The sequence below is a fragment of the Bubalus kerabau genome, chromosome 1 (assembly GCF_029407905.1).
Source record: "Bubalus kerabau isolate K-KA32 ecotype Philippines breed swamp buffalo chromosome 1, PCC_UOA_SB_1v2, whole genome shotgun sequence".
Taxonomy (NCBI): domain Eukaryota; kingdom Metazoa; phylum Chordata; class Mammalia; order Artiodactyla; family Bovidae; genus Bubalus; species Bubalus kerabau.
Window position 1 is genome coordinate 253044421 of NC_073624.1, and position 27608 is coordinate 253072028.

Consider the following 27608-nt stretch of genomic DNA (forward strand, 5'->3'; position numbering starts at 1 on the left):
TTCTTGACCCAGGGATCGAACCCGCATCTCTTGTCTCCTATATTGGCAGCAGAGTTCTTTACCACTAGCACCACTGGGAAGCACTATTAATCACCAAATTCCTTAGATAGATCTCATTGTCGAAGGAAAAAATATGCATATTTCTTGAAGAGAGACTTGGAGATAACACATATTTTCCACTCAAAGTGTAAAAATCTTTACCACCAAAATTATTTGAGCTAAATTGTTCAACAGGAATTGCTGAGCCCATTCAAATTCCATGGTGCTGTATTGGAGCCATGGCTTTTACAGTACGCGTCAGCAGTTATCTTTCCCTGCATTTTTACAGCAATATGAGAACTGGAGGCCGAACCAACCAGACAGCTTCTTTTCTACTGGAGAAGATTGTGTTGTGATTATCTGGCATGAGAATGGCCAGTGGAATGACGTTCCCTGCAATTACCATCTCACCTACACCTGCAAGAAAGGAACAGGTAATGATTAACCCATCAATAAGGTATACTTGATCTGCATTTCAGTTATCAAGTAAATTCAGGAAGAATAAACGTCATTCTTTGAGACATAAGCTGGATGTCATATACAGCATCCTTATTGCTCTGGAACAGTTTACTTTCTCAATTTAATTGAAAAGTTTGTTTTCAGTAATGTCTTCATTTTAGATTTCAAGTGCTTAAGATAATAATGTAGCATTTACATAAAAAAAAAAAACCTACCTGTCAGTATTTTTAAGAAAAACAACTGTCAGCCCCAAGGGCCCACAGATCTGTTAATTTTGATGAGGAAAGCATTAAAAAAATTAGTTGTCAAAAATAAAAAACTGGGATATACCATAAGATAATATGAATTATTTTTTACTTAAAAATAAAAAAGACCACTTAGTGCCATTTGGCCCATGTTCAAATTTATCAGTGGCTTAAAGTACTGCAACTAAAAAACACTTCCCTGCCTTGGTGGGATTTGTGGTCCCCACCTCATTGCAGTCCTCATTCAGACTTTCCCTCCTTTTTGGTTAAGCTCCTGGTCTTTATAGGCATTTGAGTTTTTCAATCAGTCCCTTAGAAGCTCAATCTATGCTCATAAACCACAAAACAAAAATACCACCCCTATATCTATTATGACTATTTTCAAGAAATTATAAAACAAAAACATTTATAAGTTCTAGAATGAGGAGAATTGCTTAGTTGACATTAACAGATAAAATTAAGAAAGCTGATTTTTCAGTATTTATCATTGACCAATATGTTTGAATTCTAAGCCGCACTATGTAGACTTCTTCCTTAAAATAAAACAAGAATTGCATCACAATTTTTAAACCTGGTTACAATTGATAAAGGTGTTAGAACATGCATATTTAACTTCTAGACCCAGATTTTACCCACCTCAATTAAGAGTACAAAGTACAAATGCAAAATATAAAATCCATTTGACTTATTTTTAATATAAAAATAATAAAACTAAAAATATATACTCTATAGATATTTTAGAAAAGACTTAAACACCAGTGAGAAATTCTGTTAAAAGACAGAGAACAGTAATTTACACAAAGCTGAGTCGAAACTCAGCTGTTATCTGTTATTACTTCACTCTGCTATTCTCTTCTCTAAAACAGAATTTATTCTGAATATCCTTTCTGTGTGAGCAGCTTTCCTGACTATATATGTTACTTTAGCACTTAAGCTTGTGAAAACAGCAAATCAAGTTATTTGCTGTTTTCCCTGCTGTTTCCCTGTTGTTCCCTAGTGTAAGAAGTCCTTCATGAACTGCCTGTCTTTATCCAAATGTCATGTTTGTCTTCTTAGATCTCCAAATGCCCCCAGAGTCATACTTTTCAGTTTATGACCCAAACATTCTTTTATCTCCAGTGTTATTTCTTCGTATCAGTTCAGTTCAGTTCAGTTCAGTCGCTCAGTCGTGTCCGACTCTTTGTGACCCCATGAATCGCAGCACACCAGGCCTCCCTGTCCATCACCAACTCCCAGAGTTCACTGAGACTCACGTCCATTGAGTCAATGATGCCATCCAGCCATCTCATCCTCTGTCGTCCCCTTCTCCTCCTGCCCCCAACCCCTCCCAGCATCAGAGTCTTTTCCAATGAGTCAACTCTTCCCATCAGGTGGCCAAAGTACTGGAGTTTCAGCTTTAGCATCATTCCTTCCAAAGAAATCCCAGGGCTGATCTCCTTCAGAATGGACTGGTTGGATCTCCTTGCAGTCCAAGGGACTCTCAAGAGTCTTCTCCAACACCACAGTTCAAAAGCATCAATTCTTCGGTGCTCAGCCTTCTTCACAGTCCAACTCTCACATCCATACATGACCACAGGAGAAACCACAGCCTTAGGGTATATTACAGCAGCACTATTGACACTTTGGACCAGGCAGCCCTTAGCTGTGGGGGGCTGTTCTGTGCCTTGCAGAATGTTTAGCATCATCTCTGCCCTCTGTGGCCTCCCAGGTGGCTCAGTGGTAAAGAATTCACCTGCCAGCACAGGAGATGCAAGGGACATGGGTTCGCTCCCTGGGTCAGGTATATCCCCTGGAGGAGGAAATGGTAACCCACTCCAGTTATTCTTGCCTGGAAAATCCCATGGACAGAGGAGCCTGGTGGGCTATAGCTCATGGGATCGCAAAGAGTCTGATACAACTAAGCAACTGAACATGCAACACTTCCCCTATGCACTGAATGCCAGAGGCATTCTCCCCCACTCTCCATCCTCCTCCTCTGCTTTGTGACAGCCATCCACGTCTCTAGCCATTGCCAACTATCCCTGGGGAAGCGGGAAGAGGAAGAAAACTGCCCCTGGTTGAAAACCACTGGCCTATATCTAAAAAGGATTCACAAAAGCAGCATCATGGTATACATTTCCCAATGGGGAAAGATTTACAAAACATTAGGTCTACCTTGTTAAACGAGGAAGAAACCAAAACAAAACAATTCATATATTTTATCTCCCTACTGTCTGATTTTTATTTACGTAAACTTAATTCTTTGTTAATCTTTACCCTGGGGAATTTTATGAATTTTATAAATGTCTATATAGACTCATTTCTCTTTACAGATAATTTATACATCTTTACAGACATAGGTAGTTTTAATTAATTACAAAGAAGAATTATATCATTTACAAAAGACATTAAAAAAAACAAACCTCAGTATGTGCCATTCATGCATCTTTGGAGCGTTCTGCAGGTTTTTTCCGATCCCATCCATTTATCTCCAAATCCAACCACAGATAATAACTTAATTCCCTTACTTTTCTCTTTAAAATGGTTACTTATGCTTGTATCTGTAAGCAAATTGTTTGGTTCTGCACATTTTTGAACTTTAAGTTTGTATTTTGTGCCTTGCTCTTTTTGTTCAGCATTATGTTTGTCAGATTAATCCACGTCATCGATGCATGTAGCTATATTTCTTCATTGTTGCTGCTGTGTAGTATTACATTGTATGACTATATAACATTTTATTTATCAGTTCTACAAGTGGACATTTGGGTTATATTCAGTGTTTTTGCAATTATAAACAATGTCACTATGCATATTCTTGAACTTGTTTGTGGTAGATCTCTGCAAGTTTCCATAGAGTGTTTCTCCAGGAGTGAACTGCTGAGTCATAGGATATATATACCATCAAATTTACTAGAAAATGCCAAATTATTTTCCAAAGTGGTTGTACCAATTTGCACTCCCACCAGCAATGTGTGAGGGGTCCTGTTACTCCACATCTTCTCCAACATTTGATCTTATTGGACTTTGAAATTTTTGCAAGTCTGGTGGGTATAAAATGTTATCTCTTCTGATTTAACTTGCATTGTCTTGGATGATTCTTCTTGGAAAGCTTTTCATATATGCATAGCTCTTCTTTTGTAAGCTATCTGCTCATTTCTATTGCTTATTTTGAAAGATTGATTGCTTCTCTTATATATATTGATCTGCAGTTTTTTTTTTTATTTTGTTTTTGTTTTTAATGTCCTAGTTTCTAATCCCTTGATGATTGTATGTTGCAAATATCTACTCCTAGTTTGTAGCTTTTCTTTACCCTATGGCATTTTTTGATAAATAGAGTTGTTTATTTTGTTGAGTTTTCTTTTATGGTTTAAGCCTTTTTGTGTCTCAAGAAATTCTTACCTACCCTAACATTGGAAAGATATCCTATGTTGTTTGCTAAATGCTCTATAGTTTTATCTTTTACATTTATATATGTGCACCATCTAGAATTGATATCCCATGGACTCTCTGAGGTAGGGAACCAAAATTTTTTCCATATGAATACCCAATTGTCCAAATGAAAAAAAAATACCTTTTTGCTACTGCTCTGCCATGTTGCTCTGTCAAATATCAAGCATATATATGTGGATCTATTTCTAGTCTATTTGCCTTTCCTTGCCAATACCACACTCCTTGAATTATTTTAACTTCAAAATAAGTCTTCATTTATAGTTTTGGAAGAAATCTATACATTGCTTTCCTCTCAAATTTAAAGACAACTTTTAATTTGCCAGAATCAAGTATGAGTTATCTAACTGATATCATTGCTATCTCATTCTGATACTTACTGGTGTCTGGGCCCTAGTATAGACTTTCCATATTACAATAAAAGAAATGTAGATATGCAGATGGGGGTTATCATTGAACTATATATAGTGTAGACTATTAATTGAAAATAACATATTATTATAGAATTCTCAGTTTACCTTCTAGGAATTTGTGAAAAGGAACTATATGCATAAATACTTCTAATTTCTTAGTTTTAGATAGCAGGATTTTATAAACTATTTTTAGGTTATGGCTATCTGAGACACAATTTCTTATGTGAATGAAAAAAATATGCCTGGATTGTGTTTTATTAAAGACAATTTTGTTTGCTATAGGGTCAGTACTTTCTAACTTGTTTTGTTAGGCAGAAGTAAATTAAAGAGCTAAATATTTAAGTTAAACCTACATTTGTCACTGCAAAAGAATATGGTTGTAAACAGCCTTCTGGATATGTAAATAAATTTAACATTCTCGACCTTTTAATAGTCTTCCCAGGTAGCGCTAGTGGTAAAGAACCCAATTGCCAATGCAGGAGACATAAGAGACACACGGGTTCAATCCCTGAGTCAGGAAGATCCCCTGAAGGAGGGCATGACAATCCACACTAGTATTCTTGCCTGGTTATTTTAGGATGTTGACATCTAAACATCTTGGTTCCGAGGTTTCTGGTAATCATTCTCCCATTGAAGATTTGCATTATTTCATGAGAGACTATGACATTCCTTGTAGGCCTTGTGATGGCATTCTTAAAGTAAACTATGGGTAGGAAATGTCATTCAGGGAAATTATATTGAAGTGAAGTTATATTTTTATTAGAACTATATAGCAAAACACAATCACTTACAGTTAAATTAGTATATTTTTAAAGCAAGTATGCTGATATGAGTAGAATTACAAATTAATACAAATGTTGTTGAATCAATTTTCCTACCTTCTTGAATTTCAAAATTACAAAGTTTTTTTTTACCTGTTATTTCCTTTTTACTATTTCTATCATCACTAAGTTTGTTGCTATTCAGAATTTTTTATTTTAGGTTAAAAATGATGGTTATATATTCTAAGATTTACCTTTACTTACCTTTCTTAAGAGTTGAAATTTATATATATAAGGTAATTACAAAATTGAGGCATGAATACTATGTCCTGACTTGCTCTCTGTCTCCATAGAGAAGACAGAAAGAACAAATAAACATAATTGAACCTGGATGTATTTTATTTACACTGAAAAGTCCATATTTTAGAGCTATGTTGTTATTATACATTGTACATTTTTTCAGAGAAATGGAAATAATAATTAATTGTTAGAAATCTATTATTATTTGAAATGAAAAGTGAAAGTGAAAATCACTCAGTTGTGTCCTACACTTTGCGACCCTATGGACTATACAGTCCATGGAATTCTCCAGGCTGGAATACTGGAGTAGGTAGCCTTTCCCTTCTCCAGGGGGATTTCCCAACCCAGGGATCGAACCCAGGTCCCGCATTGTGGTCATATTCTTTACCAGCTGAGCTGCAAGGGTAGCCTGTTTGAAGTGAAGGTGAGTGGTAAATAAAACCATTGGGATAGAGACAAAACCAACAGGCCACATAGTGACATGAGACAGATGCCTTTTAATTTGGAATTTTTTCAGAAAAGTAGCTCTTCCAAATGGACAAATGAATGTATAACCACGTGCCCTATGGTTCCTTTAAAAAAAAAACAAACACACACACACAATTCAAGATGACAGAATCTGAGATTCAAACCAGGCCCAAAGCCTCAATGTTTCATTTTGTCTTGAAATTTGTCAATTTCTTAGTCTAAATGATTACTGAAGGTACTTGATTGGGTAAAATAAAGAAGGAAAGAAAAAAAAAGAAGAGTGTCTTATACTAACAGAAATATTTAGATTATTTGGAAATAACCCAATTTACTTTTCTTTAGTTGCTTGCGGCCAGCCCCCTGTTGTAGAAAATGCCAAGACCTTTGGAAAGATGAAACCTCGTTATGAAATCAACTCCTTGATTAGATATCACTGCAAAGATGGTTTCATTCAACGCCACCTTCCAACTATCCGTTGCCTAGGAAATGGAAGATGGGCTATGCCTAAAATTACCTGCCTGAACCGTAAGTGGTCCTTTAGAAAGAATGGACAACCATGCTATAACAAGTACTAGACACCCTCATTTTACGGCTACGGTATTGGTAGTTTAGGGTATGGAGCAAGTAATATTATTGTGTTTTCTTTTCTTTCTTTCTTTCCTTCCATGTAGCATCTGCATACCAAAGGACTTATTCTAAGAAATATTTTAAAAATTCCTCATCAGCAAAGGACAATTCAATAAATACATCAAAACATGATCACCGTTGGAGCCGAAGGTGGCAAGAATCAAGGCGCTGATCCCTAAAATGGCAAACACATGTTTTCATCATTTCAGCCAAAGTCCTAACTTCCTGTGCCTTTCCTATCACCTCGAGAAGTATTATCAGTTGGTTTGGATTTTTGGAACACCATCCAGTCCAGTCATTTTGGGTTGCTGTGCTCCCAAAACATTTTAAATGAAAGTATTGGCATTCAAAAAGAAAGCAAACAAAAGAAAGGAAAATGAGAGCAGAGTGGAACCATTTCCAGCCTAATTTCTTTAGTTTTCTATTTGCCTCCAGTGCAGACCATTTTATAATGTATACCAGCCTACTGTACTATTTAAAAAGCTCCATTTCAGCACCAATGGCAATGTAAATAAGATGATTTAATGTTGATTTTAATCCTGTATATAAAATAAAAAGTCACACTGAGTTCAAGCATATTTAATGATGATTACGGAGCCTTAGAGGTCTTTAATCATTGGTTCGGCTGCTTTTTGTAGTTTGTTTAGGCTGGAAATGGTTTTCCCTGCTCTTTGTCAGCAGGACTGAAGACAGCTTTTGCTGGACAATTAACAAACACAAAATTGTGTAGGTCACTGTCCCATTTCCACCACAGGTACAATTGGCTTCCATGTGATGCTGAAGCCTGGCTAATGGGATCCCAACGAAACTAGAGACTGCAACATGGAACTCTTTATTTTATTTTATTTTTTTTTTGCTGCGTTCCTTTTTTTTCACTTACAAGAAAGGCCTGAATGGAGGACTTTTCTATGACCAGGAGCATTTTCTAGGGGTCAAAGTGCTAATTATTAACTCAACTGGGTCTCCTTTTTAATGGCTTTCTTAACACTAACTTGCAAGATTACAGATCAACACATTTCAAATGGATATAGACCTGGGGTTCTGGAGGGAGGGGGTTTGTTAAAACAACACACATTCAAAGAAAGAAATTTTGTATATATAACCATTTTAATCTTTTATAAAGTTTTGAATGTTCATGTATGAATGCTGCAGCTGTGAAGCATACATAAATAAATGAAGTAAGCCATACTGATTTAATTTATTGGATGTTATTTTCCCTCAAACCTGAACATTGACGTAGTTGGTAGTTATTTTTCGGTTTTAGCCTTTATACTTTCCTCACAGTTTGGAATCGTATAATCTAGGTACTCTGTCCCTGATTAAATAATGTGATGGATAGAATGCATTAAGTGTTTTATTATAAAGAAGAGTGGAAAAGTGTATAGCTTTCAGCAAATGGTGTTGGCCCATTCTAAGCAAGGAGCACATATATAGAAATAGTATGGGCATTGCTTCTTATTAGGTGGAGTGTATGTGTTGAAATTTCTCCCTATCTCTTCCCACTCCATTTTCTCCCCTTAATTTGAATAAAATGACTGCTAAAGATGACTTTGAATTATTATCTGCTTAATTTAATGTTTAAAGAAACCCTGTGATGGAAAGAAAGCATTTAGGTGTCTTTTCCTAATTTTAGTTTAGAATGATCTTGAGAGCTCAAGATAAAAAATAAAATGCGAATAGAAAAAGAGCAGACCCAACAGGGATTCTTTTTCTCAAAACCTCTTTTGACTAGAAGGAGCTACAGTGGCCACAATCATACACCCTGTCTTTAGGCAAGTTTCCTCGGTTGCTGTGTTAAATGTGACCAACCTTTGGGTGTTCTAGAGCACAGAAAAACTCTGTGTCTACCTATGAGGTTTTTATTTTTCCTCTTTCATTACAATGCACATAATACGTTCCTGTATTTATATTATAACATGTATAGTGTAAAATGTGAATGATTGTTTTTTTTTGTGAATGAAAACCTAAAATCTTTGTAACTTTTTTATACCTGCTTTTGTTTCACCAAAGAAACCTAAAATCCTTCTTTTACTATACTGTGACTGGTCTGGTTATTTACATTTTTTTATATTGACATGTATTTATTTACATATTTATAACTTTAAATCCTAATGTGCACCAACATTTTTACATTCTAGATCTATCATGGAGTATAAGCTGCTGGCTTGAATGAAATGATTTTATGGCTAGCAGAGAGATGATTATAAATGTCCCTGCAAAAATTGGAGATAGTAATTCTGATAATGTTTACAACCTCATTCTTAGGCATTGATCTCAAAAATGAAAGAAACATGCAATAGGAAAAGTGATAGGTCACACTTACACAATTCTTCCTATTAACCAGGCCAAGTGTTTCATGTGCCTCATCTCCCAACAAGCCTAAGAGAGAGGCTGTTACGATCTGATTGATGAGGGAACAGCATAGAGAATTTAAGTCATTTGTCCCCCGTTGCACAGTTTGTTTGTAGAGGATGCAGGTCATCTCTACAACCTGCATGATACTCTCAATAAAAATATAAAATAATATATTCTCAGTTGTTAAACATTCAGGAGGTTAATTTACTGGCTAGAAGATCATATCTAACAAAATGATCAGAAGATGTCACAAACACCAAGTTCCTATCCATCCAGATATTCATTCATCCCTTTATTTTCATTCATTCACTATTACTAAGTACTTACTGTGTATTAGGCACTGGACTAGGCCCTGGAGATTCTACAGTGAGCAAGCTACACAGGTTTCTGCCAATGTAAGGTTTTTTATACTGAATGCATCCCATGTGAGTTATTTTACAGTCAATTCTATTCAATATATTTATTAATGCTGTGAAAGAACAAATCCATTGTATATTCTCCAGTTGTATAGAAGATATAAAGGACAAAGGTGAGTGGAAAATTATTTTCAGGTTTCTTTCTTGGAATGTCAAAAATATATGGGAAGGCATGATTAGATGCAGCAGAGATACTTTTCCTTGTTGAGCTTGTCCTTTTAATGTGCTTTCATATCTATACAGACCTTTAAAGAGAAATTACTCCAGGGAGTATGTAAGTATGTGGCACAGTGGCCCACCTATACGTGCCAATGCAGGGGACTCAAAAGACGTGAATTTGATCCCTGGGTTGGGAAGATCCCTTGGAGTAGGAAATGGCAACCCACTCCAGTATTCTTGCCTGGAGAATTTCATGGACAGAGGAGCCTGGCAGGCTATAGTCCATGGGGTCACAAGAGTCAGACACAACTGGGTGACTGAGCACAAGCACACATACACCCTTATTAGATGTTTATAAATCCATCAAATAAATTTTTATTGATCTAGGTACAAATAATAGAGGCTATGAGATGTTCCATTACCTATAATACTAGGACAAAGTGAGAAGTTTAAGGAGACTCAGCACTACTCAATATCAGCCAGAGGTGATTTTCTATTCATTTCTAAAAGCTGGGTTGCGTATCAGGGGAAGAATGTGCCCCTACCATAAGGAGCTATGTAAGAAGAGGTGGTCTTCTGGGGTAGCTGAAATAGAAGAGATATGAGAGATTGTATAGGGAGGAATGTTGTTCAGTTGCTAAGTCCTTTCTGCTCTGCAACCCCCTGGACTGTAGCCAGTCAGGCTTCTCTGTCCCTGGAGTTTTCCAGGCGAGAATACTGGAGTGGGTTGCCATTTCTTTCCCCAGAGGATCTTCCTGACTCAGGGATCAAACTTGTGTCTCCTGCATTGGCAGGTGGATGCTTTACCACTGCACCACCAGGGAAGCCCCATAGGGAGGAATACATCATTTTGATGTGATAGCAACTTTGCTGATCTTAAGTGAATTTTCAGTTACAGAACAGAAAGTAAGAACTGGATTAGCCTTGAGCTAATTGTCCAGAAGGCATATATCATGCAAACTTAAGTTTTTGAGTTTGGAAATGGACAGAAAAGAATATAATAGGTTGCCCAAAAGTGCAGAGTTGCTTTCATGAATGGGCGATACATGAGTGTCTCCCAAGCAAAGAAATCTCCAAGAGGAAATATATCTTAGATAAAAGCAAAAGATGTTACTATCAAGAGGTTAAAGACTCGGTGATAGCTTCAACATGTTTTATTGTGTCTCTTTTAATGTTTCCTAGTATTAAAATGCAGTGAAAGGATTTCTGAAGAAAAAGGCCCCGCAGTGATGGTTTTGTACAACTTGTACATCTTTTCTTTTTTTAAATTGTGCTGCAGTTCCCATTTGCTAAACACACCAGAATTTATCCAAATGATTCTTTTCTAAAACAAGTCTACAGAAAGTTGATAAAGGTCTTTGAATGAGTCATTCAAGAGTGTGTAATCTTTTCCCATTATTACTCATTTCTGTGTGTTTGGATCCCAGCTGGACTAAAAAGAGCAAATGCCAAACAAGAACAAGAATGGTTTTTGTTGAGATGTTTACAGAATAAGCAAAGCTTGGATTTTAATTGGAATTTAATTCACAGTCCTGTCTGAATCCATCAAATGATCCCTGTTGAAGATTAAAAGTTGATTGCCTTAAGGCAGTAAGTTGTAAATGATTTTGATAGTATTTACTTTAAAATAAAACTTTAAACTGTGTCCCCATCACATCTGACATTGTCAACCAAAATGTTTTTCATCACAGAGTAAAACAGTTGTAAAGGACTTTGTTTTTGGTGTATTATAAATATTGCCATTCTAAAATAAACATGTAACATCACTCTTAAATATATTCAGCAGGACTCTAAATACCATACTAGTTTGATTCCCATTCTTATCCATCTAAAAAACAACTGAAGGAAAATAATCTTTTAACAGTCAGATATTTTATGTTTTTCTTATTTTTGGACTTGGTTTTTTAAATTTCACTTCCCACATGTAATTGTATCTAAATATTATATATTTATGTGCTTGAAAATCTTCTATTGATTAAGCTATCAACACATATACATCAAAATTTGTACTTTGAAGTGAAAAAGTAATATTAGGAACATAAAGTAAAGTTAAAATCTGGATTGAGTTATCATTGTAATTTACAGATATAAAATTGGTCAAAACAACATAATGTTCTTACAAACTTTGAAAAGTCATTACACAAATTGTAACATTTTATTAAAAATACAGCTCAATGAGATGATTAGGACTGTTTATCTCAATTCACATTTCCATGGAACTAGAATGTGTCATGGCTTAGCATCAATTCTATTCCTATTTTATTCTTATAGATTTAAAAGTGGAAAAAAAAACTTACGTAAATGGAAATGATAGTTTTATTAAGCAAAGCTACTCAATTTTTTTAAGCTTCTGTTTAAATTATATGCCAAACATCACATAGTGCTCTATCAAAAATTATTTTCAATTATTTGTCAGTTGACATCTCAGTGAAATCCTTCTTCAAATTTATTGGTGTCACTAGAGTCATTCATTTGGATTTGTCCTTTTGTTTGTTTATAATTTTTACATCCCAGGTCCGTGCATCCTAAGACTCAGGGCAGATGAAGAGTGTGTTTGATGTGGTGGGTTTTTTGTTTGTTTGTTTTTAATAAATGGTTTTGGTTTATTCTAAAGCTTTAGATTTTCAAAGCTTGTTCTCTGAAACAACATTAACATCACCTAAAAATTTGTAAGAAATGCAAATCCTCAGATCCTGCCCTAATGAAATAGAAATTTTAGGACTGAGAAGAGCAACCTGGGTTTTCACAAGCACTCAGGGTGATTCTGATGAATTCTAAAGTTTAGGAGAACTGGTTTTAAAAAGAAGCAAAAGTAAAACCAATGGCCTCCACCACAGACACCTTCTTCAGTTCAGTTCAGTCGTTCAGTCATGTCCAACACTTTGCGACCCCATGAACCGCAGCACGCCAGGCCTCCCTGTCCATCACCAACTCCCAGAGTTTACCCAAACCCCTTCTCCTCCTCAATCTGGGAAAGATTGCCCTCAGTCTTTCCCAGCATCAAGGTCTTTTCAAATGAGTCAGCTCTTCGCATCAGGTGGCCAAAGTACTGAAGTTTCAGGTTCAACATCAGTCCTTCCAATGAACACTCAGGACTGATCTCCTTTAGGATGGACTGGTTGGATCTCCCTGCAGTCCAAGGAACTCCCAAGAGTCTTTTCCAACACCACAGTTCAAAAGCATCAGTTCTTCGGTGCTCAGCTTTCTTTATAGTCCAACTCTCACATCCATACATGACCGCTGGAAAAACCATAGTCTTGACTAGACGGACCTTTGTTGGCAAAGTAATGTCTCTGCTTTTTAATATGCTGTCTAGGTTGCTCATAACTTTCCTTCCAAGGAATAAATTAATACAATTATGTAAAGTTTAAAAATAAAATAAAATTAAAAAAAATAATAATTTCATGGCTGCAGTCACCATCTGCAGTGATTTTGGAGCCCAGAAAAATAAAGTCAGCCACTGTTTCCACTGTTTCCCCATCTATTTGCCACGAGGTGATGGGACCGGATGCCATGATCTTAGTTTTCTGAATGTTGAGCTTTAAGCCAACTTTTTCACTCTCCACTTTCACTTTCATCAAGAGGCTTTTTAGTTCCTCTTCACATTCTGCCATAAGGGTGGTGTCATCTGCATATCTGAGGTTATTGGTATTTCTCCCGGCAGTCTTGATTCCAGCTTGTGCTTCCTCCAGGCCAGCATTTCTGCATATAAGTTAAATAAGCAGGGTGGCAATATACAGCCTTGACAAACTCCTTTTCCTTTTTGGAACCAGTCTCTTGTTCCATGTCCAGTTCTAACTGTTGCTTCCTGACCTGCATACAGGTTTCTCAAGAGGCAGGTCAGGTGGTCTGGTATTCCCATCTCTTTCAGAATTTTCCACAGTTTATTGTGATCCACACAGTCAAAGGCACCTTCTTAGGCTGATGAATTTTATAGGAAAGAGGCCAGGTAAAAGTTGAAGTGTTGGGAACTTCTCTGGTAGTCTAGTAGTTAAGAATTTGCCTTCTATTGCAGGAGATGTGGTTTTGATCCCTGGTGGGGGAATTAGGATCCCACATGCTAAGCCTGCAACTAAGCCTGAGTGCCACTAGAGAGCTCATGCATGCATGTGTTCATGTTAAATTGTGTCTGACTCTTTGCAACTCCTAGGGACTATAGCCCATCAGGCTCCTCTGTCCATGGGATTCTCCAGACAAGAATACTGGAGTGGGTTGCTGTTTCCTTCTCCAGGGGATCTTCCCCACCCAGGGATCGAATAATCTACATCTCTTGTGTCTCCTGCATTGGCTGCTGCTAAGTCACAGCAGTCGTGTCCGACTCTGTGCGACCCCATAGACGGCAGCCCAACAGGCTCCCCTGTCCCTGGGATTCTCCAGGCAAGAACACTGGAGTGGGTCGCCATTTCCTTCTCCAGTGCATGAAAGTGAGACGTGAAAGTGAAGTCGCTCAGTCGTGTCCGACTGTTAGTGACCCCATGGACTGCAGCCTACCAGGCTCCTCCATCCATGGGATTTTCCAGGCAAGAGTACTGGAGTGGGGTGCCATTGTCTTCTCCGCTCCTGCATTGGCAGGCAGATTCTTTACCTGGGAAGCCCAATGTGCTGCAACAAAAGACCTTGTGTGCTGCAATTAAGACCTGATGCAGCCCCAAATAAATATATTTTTTTAAAGTTGAAGTTCTGGAAATTGTTTCCTTTTGTGTGCCCATGTATCTTCCACCCCCCCCCAACCCTGGAAAGTCTTGGGATACTCCCAGGATAAACAACCCTGATTTGGAGACCACTGCTTTAAGATACACTGTACTCAAAGTACTTTTAGATTTTTAGATTTTCATTATATATTACCTATCTACTTACGAACATGTTTGTTGATTACTTTCCAAATTTTGAATGGGCCTCTGGTTATACCACAATAAATAAATAAATAAAGTAAGAATAGCTTTCTCTACAGAGAAAATTGGATAAAGAGGTATGGTTAAAAAATAATTGGTTCTTAAAGACAGAACTAAGACAAATTTAACAACTGAGAAATAGAAACAAACAAGAAGTAACTTCCAAGCAATAGCTAGTCAGGAAAAGGAACTTCAAATTCAGTGGGGAGCCCTAAAAGAGGTATAGATGGGAGAATCCTTCAGAGTGAATTGATCTATAAATAAGTCCAGTTCTTAAATCAGATGACCCTCTTCAATGCCCATTAGCCAGATCAAGTCATCATTCATTCAGTAACATATACTGAGACTTACCATGTGCCAAGCACTATGGTAGATATTGAGGATACCATTAAAAAAAAGCTAGGCCAAATCCCTGTTCTCACTGAGATTTACTGTCTGGTGGAAAAGATTATCAATGGAACTAAAGCAGGAAGAGCTCTGAATTTTAAAATGTGTGCTCTGTTCTCCATCTTCACCTGATTCCAGATATAACCATGTACCTTAACTCATTCCTACATTATAACTTCCATATCTCTTTCTTGTGTGGGAAAGGTATATATTCAGCTGGTTGGATTTCAGCAGTACATTATGTTTAATATGTCCCAAATTGAACTATTATTGACCCCACCCACTAATTGGGTACACTTCTTATTTTTTAAAACTAGGAGCTTAAGAGTCCTAACTCTCGACTCCTAATTTCTGTCCACGTTAATCAAGCACCAAATTCTATGAATTGTACCTCCAAAAGTTTCCTGTATTATCATCATCTCTCTATCCCAACTGTCCACAATATTTCATATAGTATTACTGTCTCCAGATACATCATTTTCATAATGATCTTTTAAACTACTATGGAGTATTTTTTCAAGTGTGCAAATCAGAGCTTGGCATTCTACAACTCAAAATTCTCCAGAAGTTATCGTTTACAAAATAAAACTAATTTTACATGCATAGAAAAATGTTTTGGGCAGGAACAGCTGTTCTAGGTATTATGTGCTTAAGAATAGAGGAATTGATTTAGAAGTCTTAAGCAAATCAACATAATGAATTTTAATTAATTTGTTTAGCCAATTAAAGTTTTAGGTTTTTTCTTCTAATTAAATCAGTTTGGTTTCCTGTTCAGGGTCTGATGATTCGTCATGTTCCCCTCATAGCAACTGGGTACAGGGTGAAATGGAAGACCGAAAATGTTCTCTGATTTAATAGGACACAGGCTTGCCCTCCAGGTACACTCTCCACCCTTCTCCTACTTTAGCCCTGAGAGATGCAGTCCCATCCCCACGTAGCCCTCTCTGCCTCTGAGTCCCTACTGCTCTCTCAACTTGACCCTTCAGGACTGAGGTAGGAAGAGCTCACTATTCTGGCCCAGGGGTATTGCAGTATTAATTGTGATTTCCTTAAGCCGCCCACCTGTGTATTCAATAGTCCTCTGGTTAAACTCTCAACTTACCCTGTTTGATTGTGTCATTTGTTTCCTGCTGGATTCCTATGTGTTTTTAGATGCAGTTCAGGGAAATTTAGGGACTTTCCCAGTGGCCCTGCAGTAAAGAGCTGCCTGCAGTGCAGGAGCCGAAGGAGACACAGGTTTGATCTCTGAGTCGGGAAGACCCCCAGGAGGAAGGCATGGCAAACCACTCCAATATTCTTGCCTGGAGAATCCCATGGACAGAAGAGCCTGGTGGGCTATAGTCCATAGGGTCACAAAGAGTCGGACATGACTGAAGTGACTTAGCATGCACACAGGCACCCAGTCCCTATCAATCACTGGATGGGCACGCCACGTTACAGTCTGCGAGCAGCTACACTGGATCTCTTGGTTTCTTCCACAGCATCTTATTGTGAGCTTTTGTGAGGTTGTATCTTTACTTCTTCCTTATAGCCACTAGACACCGAACGTGATTGTTGCAACTGCCAGCCATTTTTCTGCTCCAGTTATGAATAAACATAGCCACACTGCACATTGTTTGGTCCTAAGGCTGTGTTCTCTGGCTTGAATTTCCAAAATTAAAAATGATACTCTCCAGCTTGGAGTCACAATCAAGTTCAGTATTCAATGCTTGTCTTAAAATAAGGAGCAAAGAAAAGAGTAGATGTCAAGTTATACATGTACATAACTTTCTCTGAGACTAAACATCAATATTGTTGAAGCTTTATGACCACACAAGGGGAACTGGGAAGAGAAAGGAGCAGAGACTACTATTTTGAGGCTGCCAACCCATTTTGTTTCTCTGGATAGAGGTCTGCTTCTGTTTTTCAGAGAAGAGGTTTTTTTTTACCCTCCTTTTGTTTTTGGAGGAGCCATTCCAGGCTGTAAGTTATACAAGTTTAAGACTGAGCTCCTACTTTGGAATGAATTGGTAAAAGGAGGAACTGAGTTGCTCGGCGTTAAAAAGTAGATGTTATCTTCTCATACAAAATGTTGTAATTTTAGAATAAATTTTTACTTTAAGAAATATTGTTTGTTCTCTCCAGGGTATTAATTCTAAGGAGTGGAAAATTATTGGCAGAAGGGCCTTCCTATGTTGAGAAGGGAAGCTGGTTTCAGTAACCCGGTAGCAGAGGTGCTGAAATTAAGAGAAACAGGTCTCTACCTGTGGAGGGGCCTGTAAACTCTAGAAATAGCTGATAAACTACACAGTTTTAAGACTTGCTTAGCTGTGTTGGAATTCTTTACATTTCTTCACATCCTCAGCATAGTTTTGTTAAGTTAGGGCTTAACCAAGATTTTCAGAATTAAGGGATGGGCTGTGCCCTCCTATGGGAAGAGTGGAGAGGCAAAGAGATCAGCAGCAGCCTTTGAGAGCCAGGTACAGATGGCACAAAGGGGTGGGGAGTCATGCGCCTGGTACCAGAAGACTGGCTGGGGTCTGAGTGACATGCCAGCTGGATTTATGCGACAGGGCAGCGTGCCAGAAATGTTCAGAAGGAGTCTAATAAAATTTTTAAATTTTTTGTCAAGTAACAAGTAGTCTTGGGAATGTTGTTTGAGCACTAAAGGGAAGTGCAATTTCTTAAAACTAAATGTGGAACGAGTTGCCAGTCCAGGTTCGATGCACGATACTGGATGCTTGGGGCTGGTGCACTGGGACTACCCAGAGGGATGGAATGGGGAGGGAGGAGGGAGGAGGGTTCAGGATGGGGAACACATGTATACCTGTGGCGGATTCATTTTGATATTTGGCAAAACTAATACAGTTATGTAAAGTTTAAAAATAAAATAAAATTAAAAAAAAAAAGAAAGACAAATATTCATATGCTACCATTTATATGTCGTATCTAAAAACACTGATATAAATCAACTTATTTATAAAACAAAAACAGACTCAGACTCAAGAGAATGAACTTACAGTTCTAAGGGAGGAAGGGGGAGGGAGGGATCGTTAGGGAGTCTGGATGTGACGCGTACACACTGCTATATTTAAAATGGGTAATGAACTAGGACCTACTATAGAGCACAGGGAACTCCGCTCAGTATTGCATAACAACCTAAATGGGAAAAGAATTAGAACAAGAATAGATACATGTATGCGTGAGTGCTAAGTCACTTCAGTCATATCTGCCTCTGTGATCCCATGGACCCCAGAATCCTGTCCATGGGATTCTTCAGGCAAGAACGCTGGAGTGGACTGCCATGCCCTCCTCCACGGGCTCTTCCCAGTCCAGAGACTGAATCCGCGTCTGTCCACCTGCATTGTCAGGCAGGTTCTTTCCCACTAGTGCCATCTGGGAAGCCCTAGATACACGTATAGTGTGTTGGTTGCTCAGTCCTGTCTGACTCTGCAACCCCATGGACTGCAGCCCACCAGGCTCCTCTGTCCATGGAATTCTCCAGGCAAGAATACTGGAATGGGTAGTCCTTCCCTTCTCCAGAGGATCTTCCCAATCCATGAATCAAACACAGGTCTCCTGCATTGCAGGTGAATCCTTTACTGTCTGAGCCACCTGGGAAGCGCCCAGATAAAGGAATATGTATAACTAAATCACTTTGCTGTATACCTGAGACTAATTAATCACTAATTAAACTAATTAATTAATTAAACAATCAACATTGCTAATCACCTATATATCCCAATATAAAATAAAAAGCTGAAAAAACAAAACTATAATGAGATATCGCCTTACACTAGTTAGAAGGACCATCATCAAAAAAATCTACAAACAATAAATGCTGGAGAGGGAATGGAGAAAAGGGAAGAACCGTCCTATTTTGTTGGTGGGAATGTAAATTGGTACATGGAAAACAGTATGGAGGTCCTTGGAAAACTAAAAGTGGAGCTGGAGAAGGAAACAGCAACCCACTCCAGTATCATCGCCTGGAGAGTCTCATGGACGGAGGAGCCTGGTGAGCTGCAGTCCATGGGGTCGCAAAGAGTCGGGTACGACTGAGCGACTAACACTTACTTACCATATGACACAGCAAAAAAAAACAAAAAAAAAACAAATGTGGGAATCTGTTTACATAGGCTTTCTTATAAGTAATATCATTGTGTAATACATGGCAATACTTAGACTTTACCATGTAGGTTTTACCATGTATAGACTTTATAGTATTGGTATAGACTTTATCATGTATAGACTTTATAGTATTGGTATAGACTTTACCAATACTTTACAATGTACTGTCTTCTACCTTAAGATGTGGGGTGAATTAACAGATTCTTTTATTTTGCACAGGATATGTAGGGCAGAGTGAGTAATTTGGGAATTTAAAAACAAAGACACAGGCAAGAAAAAAAGTAACCCAGTAAAATGAATAGAAGAAAATTGGCTAAGTAATTCAGGATGAATGAGAGTAATACAACAATACCATGCTTTTTTGATAAGGATTTAGGAAAGGAAGAAGACTTGCTGAGACTTTAGAGGCTGTACTAATCTTCAGTTCAATTGCTCAGTCACGTCCAACTCTGCGACCCCATGGACTGCTACTAATCTAGGTAGAGACAAAACATGTCATTAAATGGCAGGCATTGAGATTTGGTGATGCTGTGATTATGATAGAGAATAAAAGAAAAATATTAATTATAACATTTCCCATATAGTATTAGGGAAAACAGAAACACTCTAACACATTCATGCTAAAAAGAGAAGACAGTTCACCTGGAAAACAAAGCAATATTTGAAGCTCACTAACAGTGGGCAAATATCAATTGCTTGGGAGTTTCTGATTGTATAAGAATGGAAAACATGTAAAATGATTTTTAATAAACAGAGGGCTTAAACACACAAAAATAATGATCCTGTACATCCATGAAGAAAGAGGCTTGGGATGGAGACTAGACCAGAGGAGGAGAGATGCTGAAGTTACCAAGCATGAATGGACCACTGTGCTGAAGTTGGAAAATACACATCCAAGCTGAAAACTGTGTGGGCAGTTACTGTTTGTTGAATCATAATTCAACATAATCATAACCTGAATCATAATTCTCTTTTAGACACCATGAAAACTCTTTTAGATATTTGTTAAATTATGTCATCGCTCTTTTATTTTTCTTAATTTATTACCTTAGCAATCCCTGCTCATTGTAAATATGTTGGAAAATTCAAAAAGGCACAAGTAGGAAAGTAAATGTTCAAGAGAATATTTGCTTGAGGTCACTATTTTTTACCCATACTACCCCAAAGAGTGCTCAATTACTATGTGTTGAAGGTACTATTTATTGGGTGCTGGTCACTCTCCTAAGCGAATTGCCATCTGTTTTCTTTCATGAAAATGTAAGTTCCCTAATAAGTACAGGGACTCCTCTGTCTTGATCATCACCATGTTCCTAACACCTGCAACAGTACCTGGCATGCAGCAGGCACTCAATAAATATTTGCTAAATGAATGACTAAATCACCTCTCTTAATATTCATGACGATTTTACTATCATTCCTGTTTACTGATAGAGATATAAAGGCTCAGGGAGATTATGCTGACAGCCCCAGGTCTCTTAGTACAAAACCTCAGATGTGCCCCCTGAAAGCCTAACTCTGGAGCTCAGGAATATATTTGGATGTTGCTCCTCAGATAGAGGGGGAGCTTGTTGAAGCTAAGGTAGGATGAAGTTAATAACAGAATAATGAAACTAAGACCGAGATATCTTGTCTCCTTGCCCCAGGTACCATCAAGAGCCTCTTATGTTATATTCTTTGAGCAGTTTTATTAACCAGCAGCAGCAGATGCTGAGGACAGAATAAGAAAAATGTGAAGCCCTTTCTCTCTCTGTCTCTTACCACTCTTTGCTCCAGAAATATGCCATCCACTGTTGTCTGTCACCTAAGTTAGTGGACTGAGTGATTTGGCAGATGAGAAGTTGTTGGGATTTCTAGAAAATCATGAGAATGTTTAGAAAAATACAGCTGCAATTTATGTCTATCTTAGCCTGAGACTCAGAGTGAATGAATATTGGTGTTATTTCATGGTGGATGTCAGTCCTTTGTGACTTTCCCTGTTGCCTGTTTAACCAAAGTAAATATTCTCCATTAGAACAGAACCAGAAGTTGCTTTCCAGCAATGTGTGAACAAATCTCCAAGCAGCCTCCTAAAGATCAAGGAATTATTGCATGAAATTTACAGATAGAGCCATGTTACAACTATGCTTTTATCATGTGTCCTGAGAATGTTTATGTATATGAATTTTTGAAGTGAATGTTAAGATTAAAAAAAAAATACCTAACGTATTTCTTCAAAGAAAATGTAGCAGAAAAAAAAATGTGCTCCAAATTTTCATAACCCTTGAGATGTATTTAGATTTAGGGTACAAATGTGAACACATACATTTATTCATTTGTGCACTCACTTTAAATTCACTCAATAGGTATTTTTTTGAGTAAGAACTACATGCCAGGAACTATTCTATTTAATTTCTTAGATTCATTTCAGACTTTATTATATTGTTCTGACACTAGCATAAGGCTCTTATGGTTTTTAGTAGTTGCTCCTGACAAATGAAAGTTTTCAGCTGCCCAGAACATCCTGCACCTATACAGACACACTGAAAATACACATGATCGGCCTCAGGATTAAAGACGTTTCAGAGTAAAACAAGCTGTGTTGGCGACAAGAAATAGCCTGTGAGTTCAGTATGGAAATAAATGTTTGGGGTTAGGAAGGAAAATATGTATCCAAGCAACAAGTAGTTTATAATAATTCTGTGATAAATAAGAACCTTCTTGATTTTTTTGTTGTTGTTTTGTCGCCAAGTTGTGTCCAACTCTTTGGCAATCCCATGGACTGTAACGTGCCAGGCCCCTCTGTCCATGGGATTTCCCAGGCAAGAATACTGGAATAGGTTGCCATTTCCTTTTCCAGGGGATTGTATCAACTCAGAGATTGACTCTGCATCTCCTGAGGCTCCTGCATTGGCAGGAAGATACTTTACCACTTGATCCAGCTGGGAAGCCCCAGATCCAGGGTAAGGCCTGATAATTCACATTTCTAATCAGTTCACAGGCAGTGTAGCTCTGGAATGATTATGTAGGGCAGTAGTTCTCAAACTTGGCCACACCTAGCAAAATTATATAGCATACTCAGGCTAGGCCCTCCACCCCTCTGCAGCCTCCCTACCTGCCTAGACCTCCCTCTCACAGAATCTGATCTAAAGTCCCCTGGGTGATCCTAATGTGTCCTCAGACTTGAGAACCATCAATAGAAACCTTCAAGGGTCACATAAAGGCTCCAGATTTTACCCTAAATATGAGACCATATATTTGTTTTCTGTGCTTTCAGAAATAATTTGTGAATGGATATAAAGGTATTTTAAGGCAGACCACGGATGGAATCCTGACAACTGAACTACATGCCTTTATCTCTAAAGGTGAATGAATAAGCCTTCTGAGGCAGGCACTGTCTTCATTATCTCCTTCATTACAAATAAGGGAGACTCAGAAAGGTTAACCAGACAACTCTTTAATTCCTGTAGAGAAATGTATTTAAAAGGACACAAATTGGTTAATTTTGAAATCTGCTCACACCAAAATTGACTCAGTTTGATTTGCTCCTGCTTTCTATTAACTTCAATGTGTTCCATTATGGGTTATGTGGCAAAAGCTAATTACTGGAAGCCTGTAATTTGAAGTGACTGGTAATTGAAACTTGGGTTCTGTAGGAATATCTGTGTAATGCATAATACATTATTAAACACAATTATTTAAAATACAAGTGAAGCCAGTTGAAGTCAGCTTCTGCAGTTGGTGGTTCATAATGAAATTGAAACTACAGATAATTAACATGGGTGCAAAAAAGCTCATTCCAAATTGGCCTGCAAAAATTATTCTTTGTCATTTGATATTAATTATGACATGCTAATATGTGTAATTTGTTTGACCCATCTATATTCATATCACGTACTCAGAATGGAAAGCAGAATAAAGCTCTAAATCCAAGAAAGAAAGAGAATAATCTATCCCACACTTCTATTAATATTTAATCTTTTTTACTGGACTAATATTGCAAGGTTGCCAACACAAACCTCTGTGGAAATGGTGACTCTTTTGAAACAATATGAAATCGGATTTTCATTTCAAATGGGATGTTATTATCTTATAAAATTTGATCACTTGATTTTTTTTCTAAATGGAAAAGTCTCATTAGAACAATGAAATGTGTATCACCTGGTGATAATAACATTCCATTTGAAACAAAAATCTGATTTCATAGTCTTTCAAATGAGACACCAAAACTAACCAATTTCTGTTTCAGGAATTTCTGAGGCAGCTACCATATCTACAATTTCTGCCTTGCCACTTACATTTACTTTGTGAATGTTAGCTCTAGCCTTGAACCGATGAAACCAGATATGGCTGACATTAAAAGATGCAACCTCTGATTCTTCACCGTTTTTCAAGTCTTCATAAAGGCTTTTAGCTTTCTCTTGAAACAGCATTACGTTGAATTGGATTCGACACTGATGCTGATCCTGCATGCACACACTGAGAAATTCCTCCATCCCCTTCATTACTTTTCCAAGCTTCTTTGGGATTATTGTCAACATCATCACAGAGCAGACTTCACAGGTTCCAAGATCTTGTCTTCATTCTGTAGAACCGTGCCAATGGTTGAACTATTCAGATTAAAAGAATGAGTGACATCTACCATCTTTTTGTCTCACTCCACTCTCTCAATTATTTTCACTTTTGTTTCCATCAACATTGCTTGGTGTTTCTTAGCAGTACCAGCTACATCACTGCTACTTTTATGCTTTGCTTCCAGACATCCTGTGCTTGAAATAAAGATACTGCACCACTGTTCTTTGCATAGTAACGTACAATAAAGTACACAAAAGCACAACCACTCGTAGAGGACACATGCACGTGATGATGTACACAAGACACATGAACTAATGTGATTGGACATGTGAATGCACATTCACATCTTTGAAAGTTCACAACTTGAAGGTTTGTGTGCAGGGGACTTACAATGTACTGCTATGAAAATAACAGCTCTTGCATTGAGGCAGGTTCTTTATCACTAAACCACCTGGGAAGTCCTGAAAATAACAACTCTGACTTCCTCTGCCATCCATCTGCAACGTGGGGCATTGACAGTGAAACCCACTTCTAGCCTTTAACATCCTTGTTTGTTGTTGTCGCTGTTGTTTAGTTGCTAGGTCATGTCTGGCTCTTTGGTGACCCCAGGAACTGTAGCTTGCCAGGCTCCTCTGTGCATAGGATTTGCCAGGCAAGAATACTGGAGTGAGTTGCCATTTTCTTCTCCAGAGGATCTTCCGGACCCAGGGATGGAATCAACGTCTCCTGCATTGGCAGGTGGATTCTTTACCACTGAGCCCCCAAGGAAAAGAGAGCTTTAAAACTCTAACTGCCAGTATATAGTTTTCCACAAGAGCAACAAGCTAAAAGGCTGATTACCTTTGTTATGAAAACAAACTTACCACAGGTATAAAGATTTATACTTATGTGAAATGAAAATATCTCCTGCTATATCAATAAATAAGACATGTCACGGCCATCAGCGATTTCTGGCCTCCAAAAGTGAATGAGGGCTCCCCAAACTGTGATCTGAAAGATGCTGTTACTGCCTCACCACTCCCCTACCCCCATGGTGGTTGCTGAGTTGCTGAGGTGGGGGAATGCAAGAGGCAGCCATCTGCTACTTCTTAAAGTGAACAAGGAAACAGTATTTGGCCCCAGATAACTGAGGTGCATATGAAAGGAATGAATTCAGTGAACCCAGAGGCTTGCATCTTTCCATACATAGAATGCTAAATTCCTTAACTTGACATCTGATCTCTGATGTCCAGACTGCCTGCTCCCTTTGTTGCAAACTTGTAAATAGCCTGACTTCCTCTCCCGCCTCCTTGGAGCAGTTTTCTCAGGGCTACTGAGATGCTGTCTCCTGAGCTAAACATTCGCACCAAATAAAATAACTCTTTACTTCCAGGTGACTATATTTTGTAGTTGACACTTATAAACTGCAGACCTTTCTGAACTGAGGTACTTCTGTAATAGAGCACAGCTGAGTGCCCTCAGCAGGTGGTGTGTGCCTTTATTGTTGCCCCCAACCCCGTTATGAGGCAACGGTTGTGAAGGACCGTTAGTGGTCCTGCTCAGCCATTGGTGGGTGCGGCAATGGGTCCCGCCCACAAGCAACTGTCAATAAGCGACTGTTAGCGGTCCCGTTGCACCATTGGTTGGTGCAGCAGTGGGTCCTGCCCACAAGCAACCAACTGTCAAGGAGCGGCCATTAGTGAGGAATTCAGCCAGCGATTGGTGAGTGGTGGTCATCAGGTGGAGAGTGAGGTAAGAGGCAGTTCCCAGCCTTCTCCCAGGGCCCTCCAGCTCGCTGAAGCTTGGGCCAGTGGGTAAGCTGGGTGGCCCATGAAACAGGGTTGTGGCTGTGTCCTGCAGGACTCCAGAGTCCTCACCAAGGCCACCCATTGGTCGCGGCCATGCCTTGAGGAAGCAGTGAACCTCTACCCCATCCCCACTTCTGCGACCTAATGGCAGAGTCAGTTGGCCTGGACTTGCCCCTGCCTTCCAGTGGCCTGAGGAGCCTGAGGGCCAGTTGGATTCTGGGCGCCTGACTCCCACAGTGATGACAGCTGGGCAGGGTCTGGGGACCTGGCCCTGAGAGAGCCACCAACTGAGATGTGCCTCCTCTTAGGCAGGACTTGTATAGTGGTGGTCCCAGATGGGCCCCAAGGCACAAAGGGCCTTTCACTCCCTGGCTCCAGCCTGCATGCTCCACTGAGACAGACACAAACTATAACAGTCCTCCTCAGCCGTTGGTTGGGCATCCCGGTGGGCCCCTCCTCCCAACCAAGTGAGCAACTGTCAACCAGCAACCAGTTAACAGCCCTATTCTGCCATTGGTCGGTGCCGCTGAAAGCCCCTTCCTCTTCCCTGCTGCTGCTGCTAAGTCGCTTCAGTCGTGTCCTACTCTGTGCGACCCCATAGACGGCAGCCCACCAGGCTCCCCTGTCCCTGGGATTCTCCAGGCAAGAATTCTGGAGTGGGTTGCCATTTCGTCCTCCAGTGCACGAAAGTGAAAAGCGAAAGTGAAGTCGCTCAGTCGTGTCTGACTGTTAGCGACCCCATGGACTGCAGCCTACCAGGCTCCTCCGTCCGTGGGATTTTTCCAGGCAAGAGTACTGGAGTGGGGTGCCACTGCCTTCTCTGCCTGTAAATACTATATTCACTTGACTTCCAGGAATCACATTGACTTGGTTTTCTTCTACTTCTTGGGCATCTCTCTTGCTGGTTACTCCACATTCTTTTCTATTTATACCCTTTTTCTGTTGATCTCATCTAGTCTTATGACTGTTAATACCATATATGTTGATGACTCAGCCTGAATATTTCCCTTGAACTCCAGACTTATACAGCCGTTTGTCTACCCTGCATCTCCACTTGAATGTTAACATATAGCTCAAATTTAACACATCCAAATACAAACCCCTGCTTTTCCCTCCTACTTCATCCAAGGCAGAAACTGAGTACTGTGAGGAAGAATAACTGGGGGAGAGGATATCTACTTTTGATGGAATGGGAATACAACTATAAGGAGGTGACATTTAAGCTGAGGGGAGGTCTGAAGGGCAAAAAAGAACCAAGAAAACAAAATATAAATCTGGGATGGGGGAGGGTATTTCAGGGAAAGAAAACAACCTTATGTGAAGACCCTGAATAATTAAAGAACATGGTATATTTGAGAAACCAAAAGAAAGCCCATGTGACTGAAGTGAGAGATTGGCAGTTCCTGTAGGTTTCACAGTATCTGTAGTGTTTAGGAATTCTAGAGTTAGATTCCTGAAGTCAAATCCAGGTTTCGCCTCTTAACAGCTTGTAATATTTGACAAGTTACTTTAACTGCTCTGTGCTTTCATTTCGTTATCTTCTAAAATGGGAATATTTTTAGCGCCTAACCTATAGAGTTGGATATGACTGAGTGACTAACACACACCGTATATAGTAGTTGTACGATCAAAAGAGCCATTGCATTATTCTTAGAACAGCAACTACAATGTAGCATATCTTTTAGTATCTATTTTGAATTCAATTACTTCTCACCACATGGAGAACTGCCACTCTACTCCACTATCATTTCTGGCCCCACTTCTAAAACGGCCTTTCATTTGGTCTCTAGGTATTCACTCAACCAAATACAATCTATTCTCCACACAGAGGTCAGGGTGAAAATTTTTTTAAAGAGAAATCTGTGTCCTTATTGACCAACAGGCTGCTTGAGGGGGATAAAGCAGGAGTGGGTAGCTCTGATGCCGGGCAGCTGTGCTTTGTGGGCTTGTCGATGATTGAGAACTTGCCTAGGGAATGGCCAATCATTTCAGGCAGTACTTGGGTGCAACCTCAAAAACGAGAGAATGAACTCTGTTTCCAAGGCAAACCATTCAATATCACAGTAATCGAAGACTATGCCCCAACCAGTAATGCTGAAGAAGCTGACATTGAGTGGTTCTATGAAGACCTACAAGACCTTCTAGAACTAACACCCAAAAAAGATGTCCTTTTCATCATAGGGGACTGGAATGCAAAAGTAGGAAGTCAAGAGATA

The 27608-nt window shown here is 38.9% G+C and overlaps 1 protein-coding gene and 1 long non-coding RNA gene across 5 annotated transcripts in view; both read left to right on the forward strand.

Annotated features, from left to right (window-relative positions):
- The window catches only part of VCAN (versican), a 119145-nt gene extending 112024 nt beyond the window's left edge, over positions 1–7121 (forward strand). For all 4 annotated transcript variants that reach the window (XM_055563353.1, XM_055563333.1, XM_055563342.1 and 1 more), the window contains 3 exons: positions 329–473; positions 6454–6636; positions 6783–7121. In XM_055563353.1, the coding sequence (XP_055419328.1) occupies positions 329–473; positions 6454–6636; positions 6783–6910 (456 nt within the window). In that variant the 3' untranslated portion in view covers positions 6911–7121. The remainder of the gene's footprint in view (positions 1–328; positions 474–6453; positions 6637–6782) is intronic.
- An 18079-nt stretch (positions 7122–25200) lies between these two features.
- The window catches only part of LOC129638832 (uncharacterized), a 106250-nt gene continuing 103842 nt past the window's right edge, over positions 25201–27608 (forward strand). The window contains exon 1 of the long non-coding RNA XR_008708047.1: positions 25201–25336. This is a non-coding gene — a long non-coding RNA (uncharacterized LOC129638832). The remainder of the gene's footprint in view (positions 25337–27608) is intronic.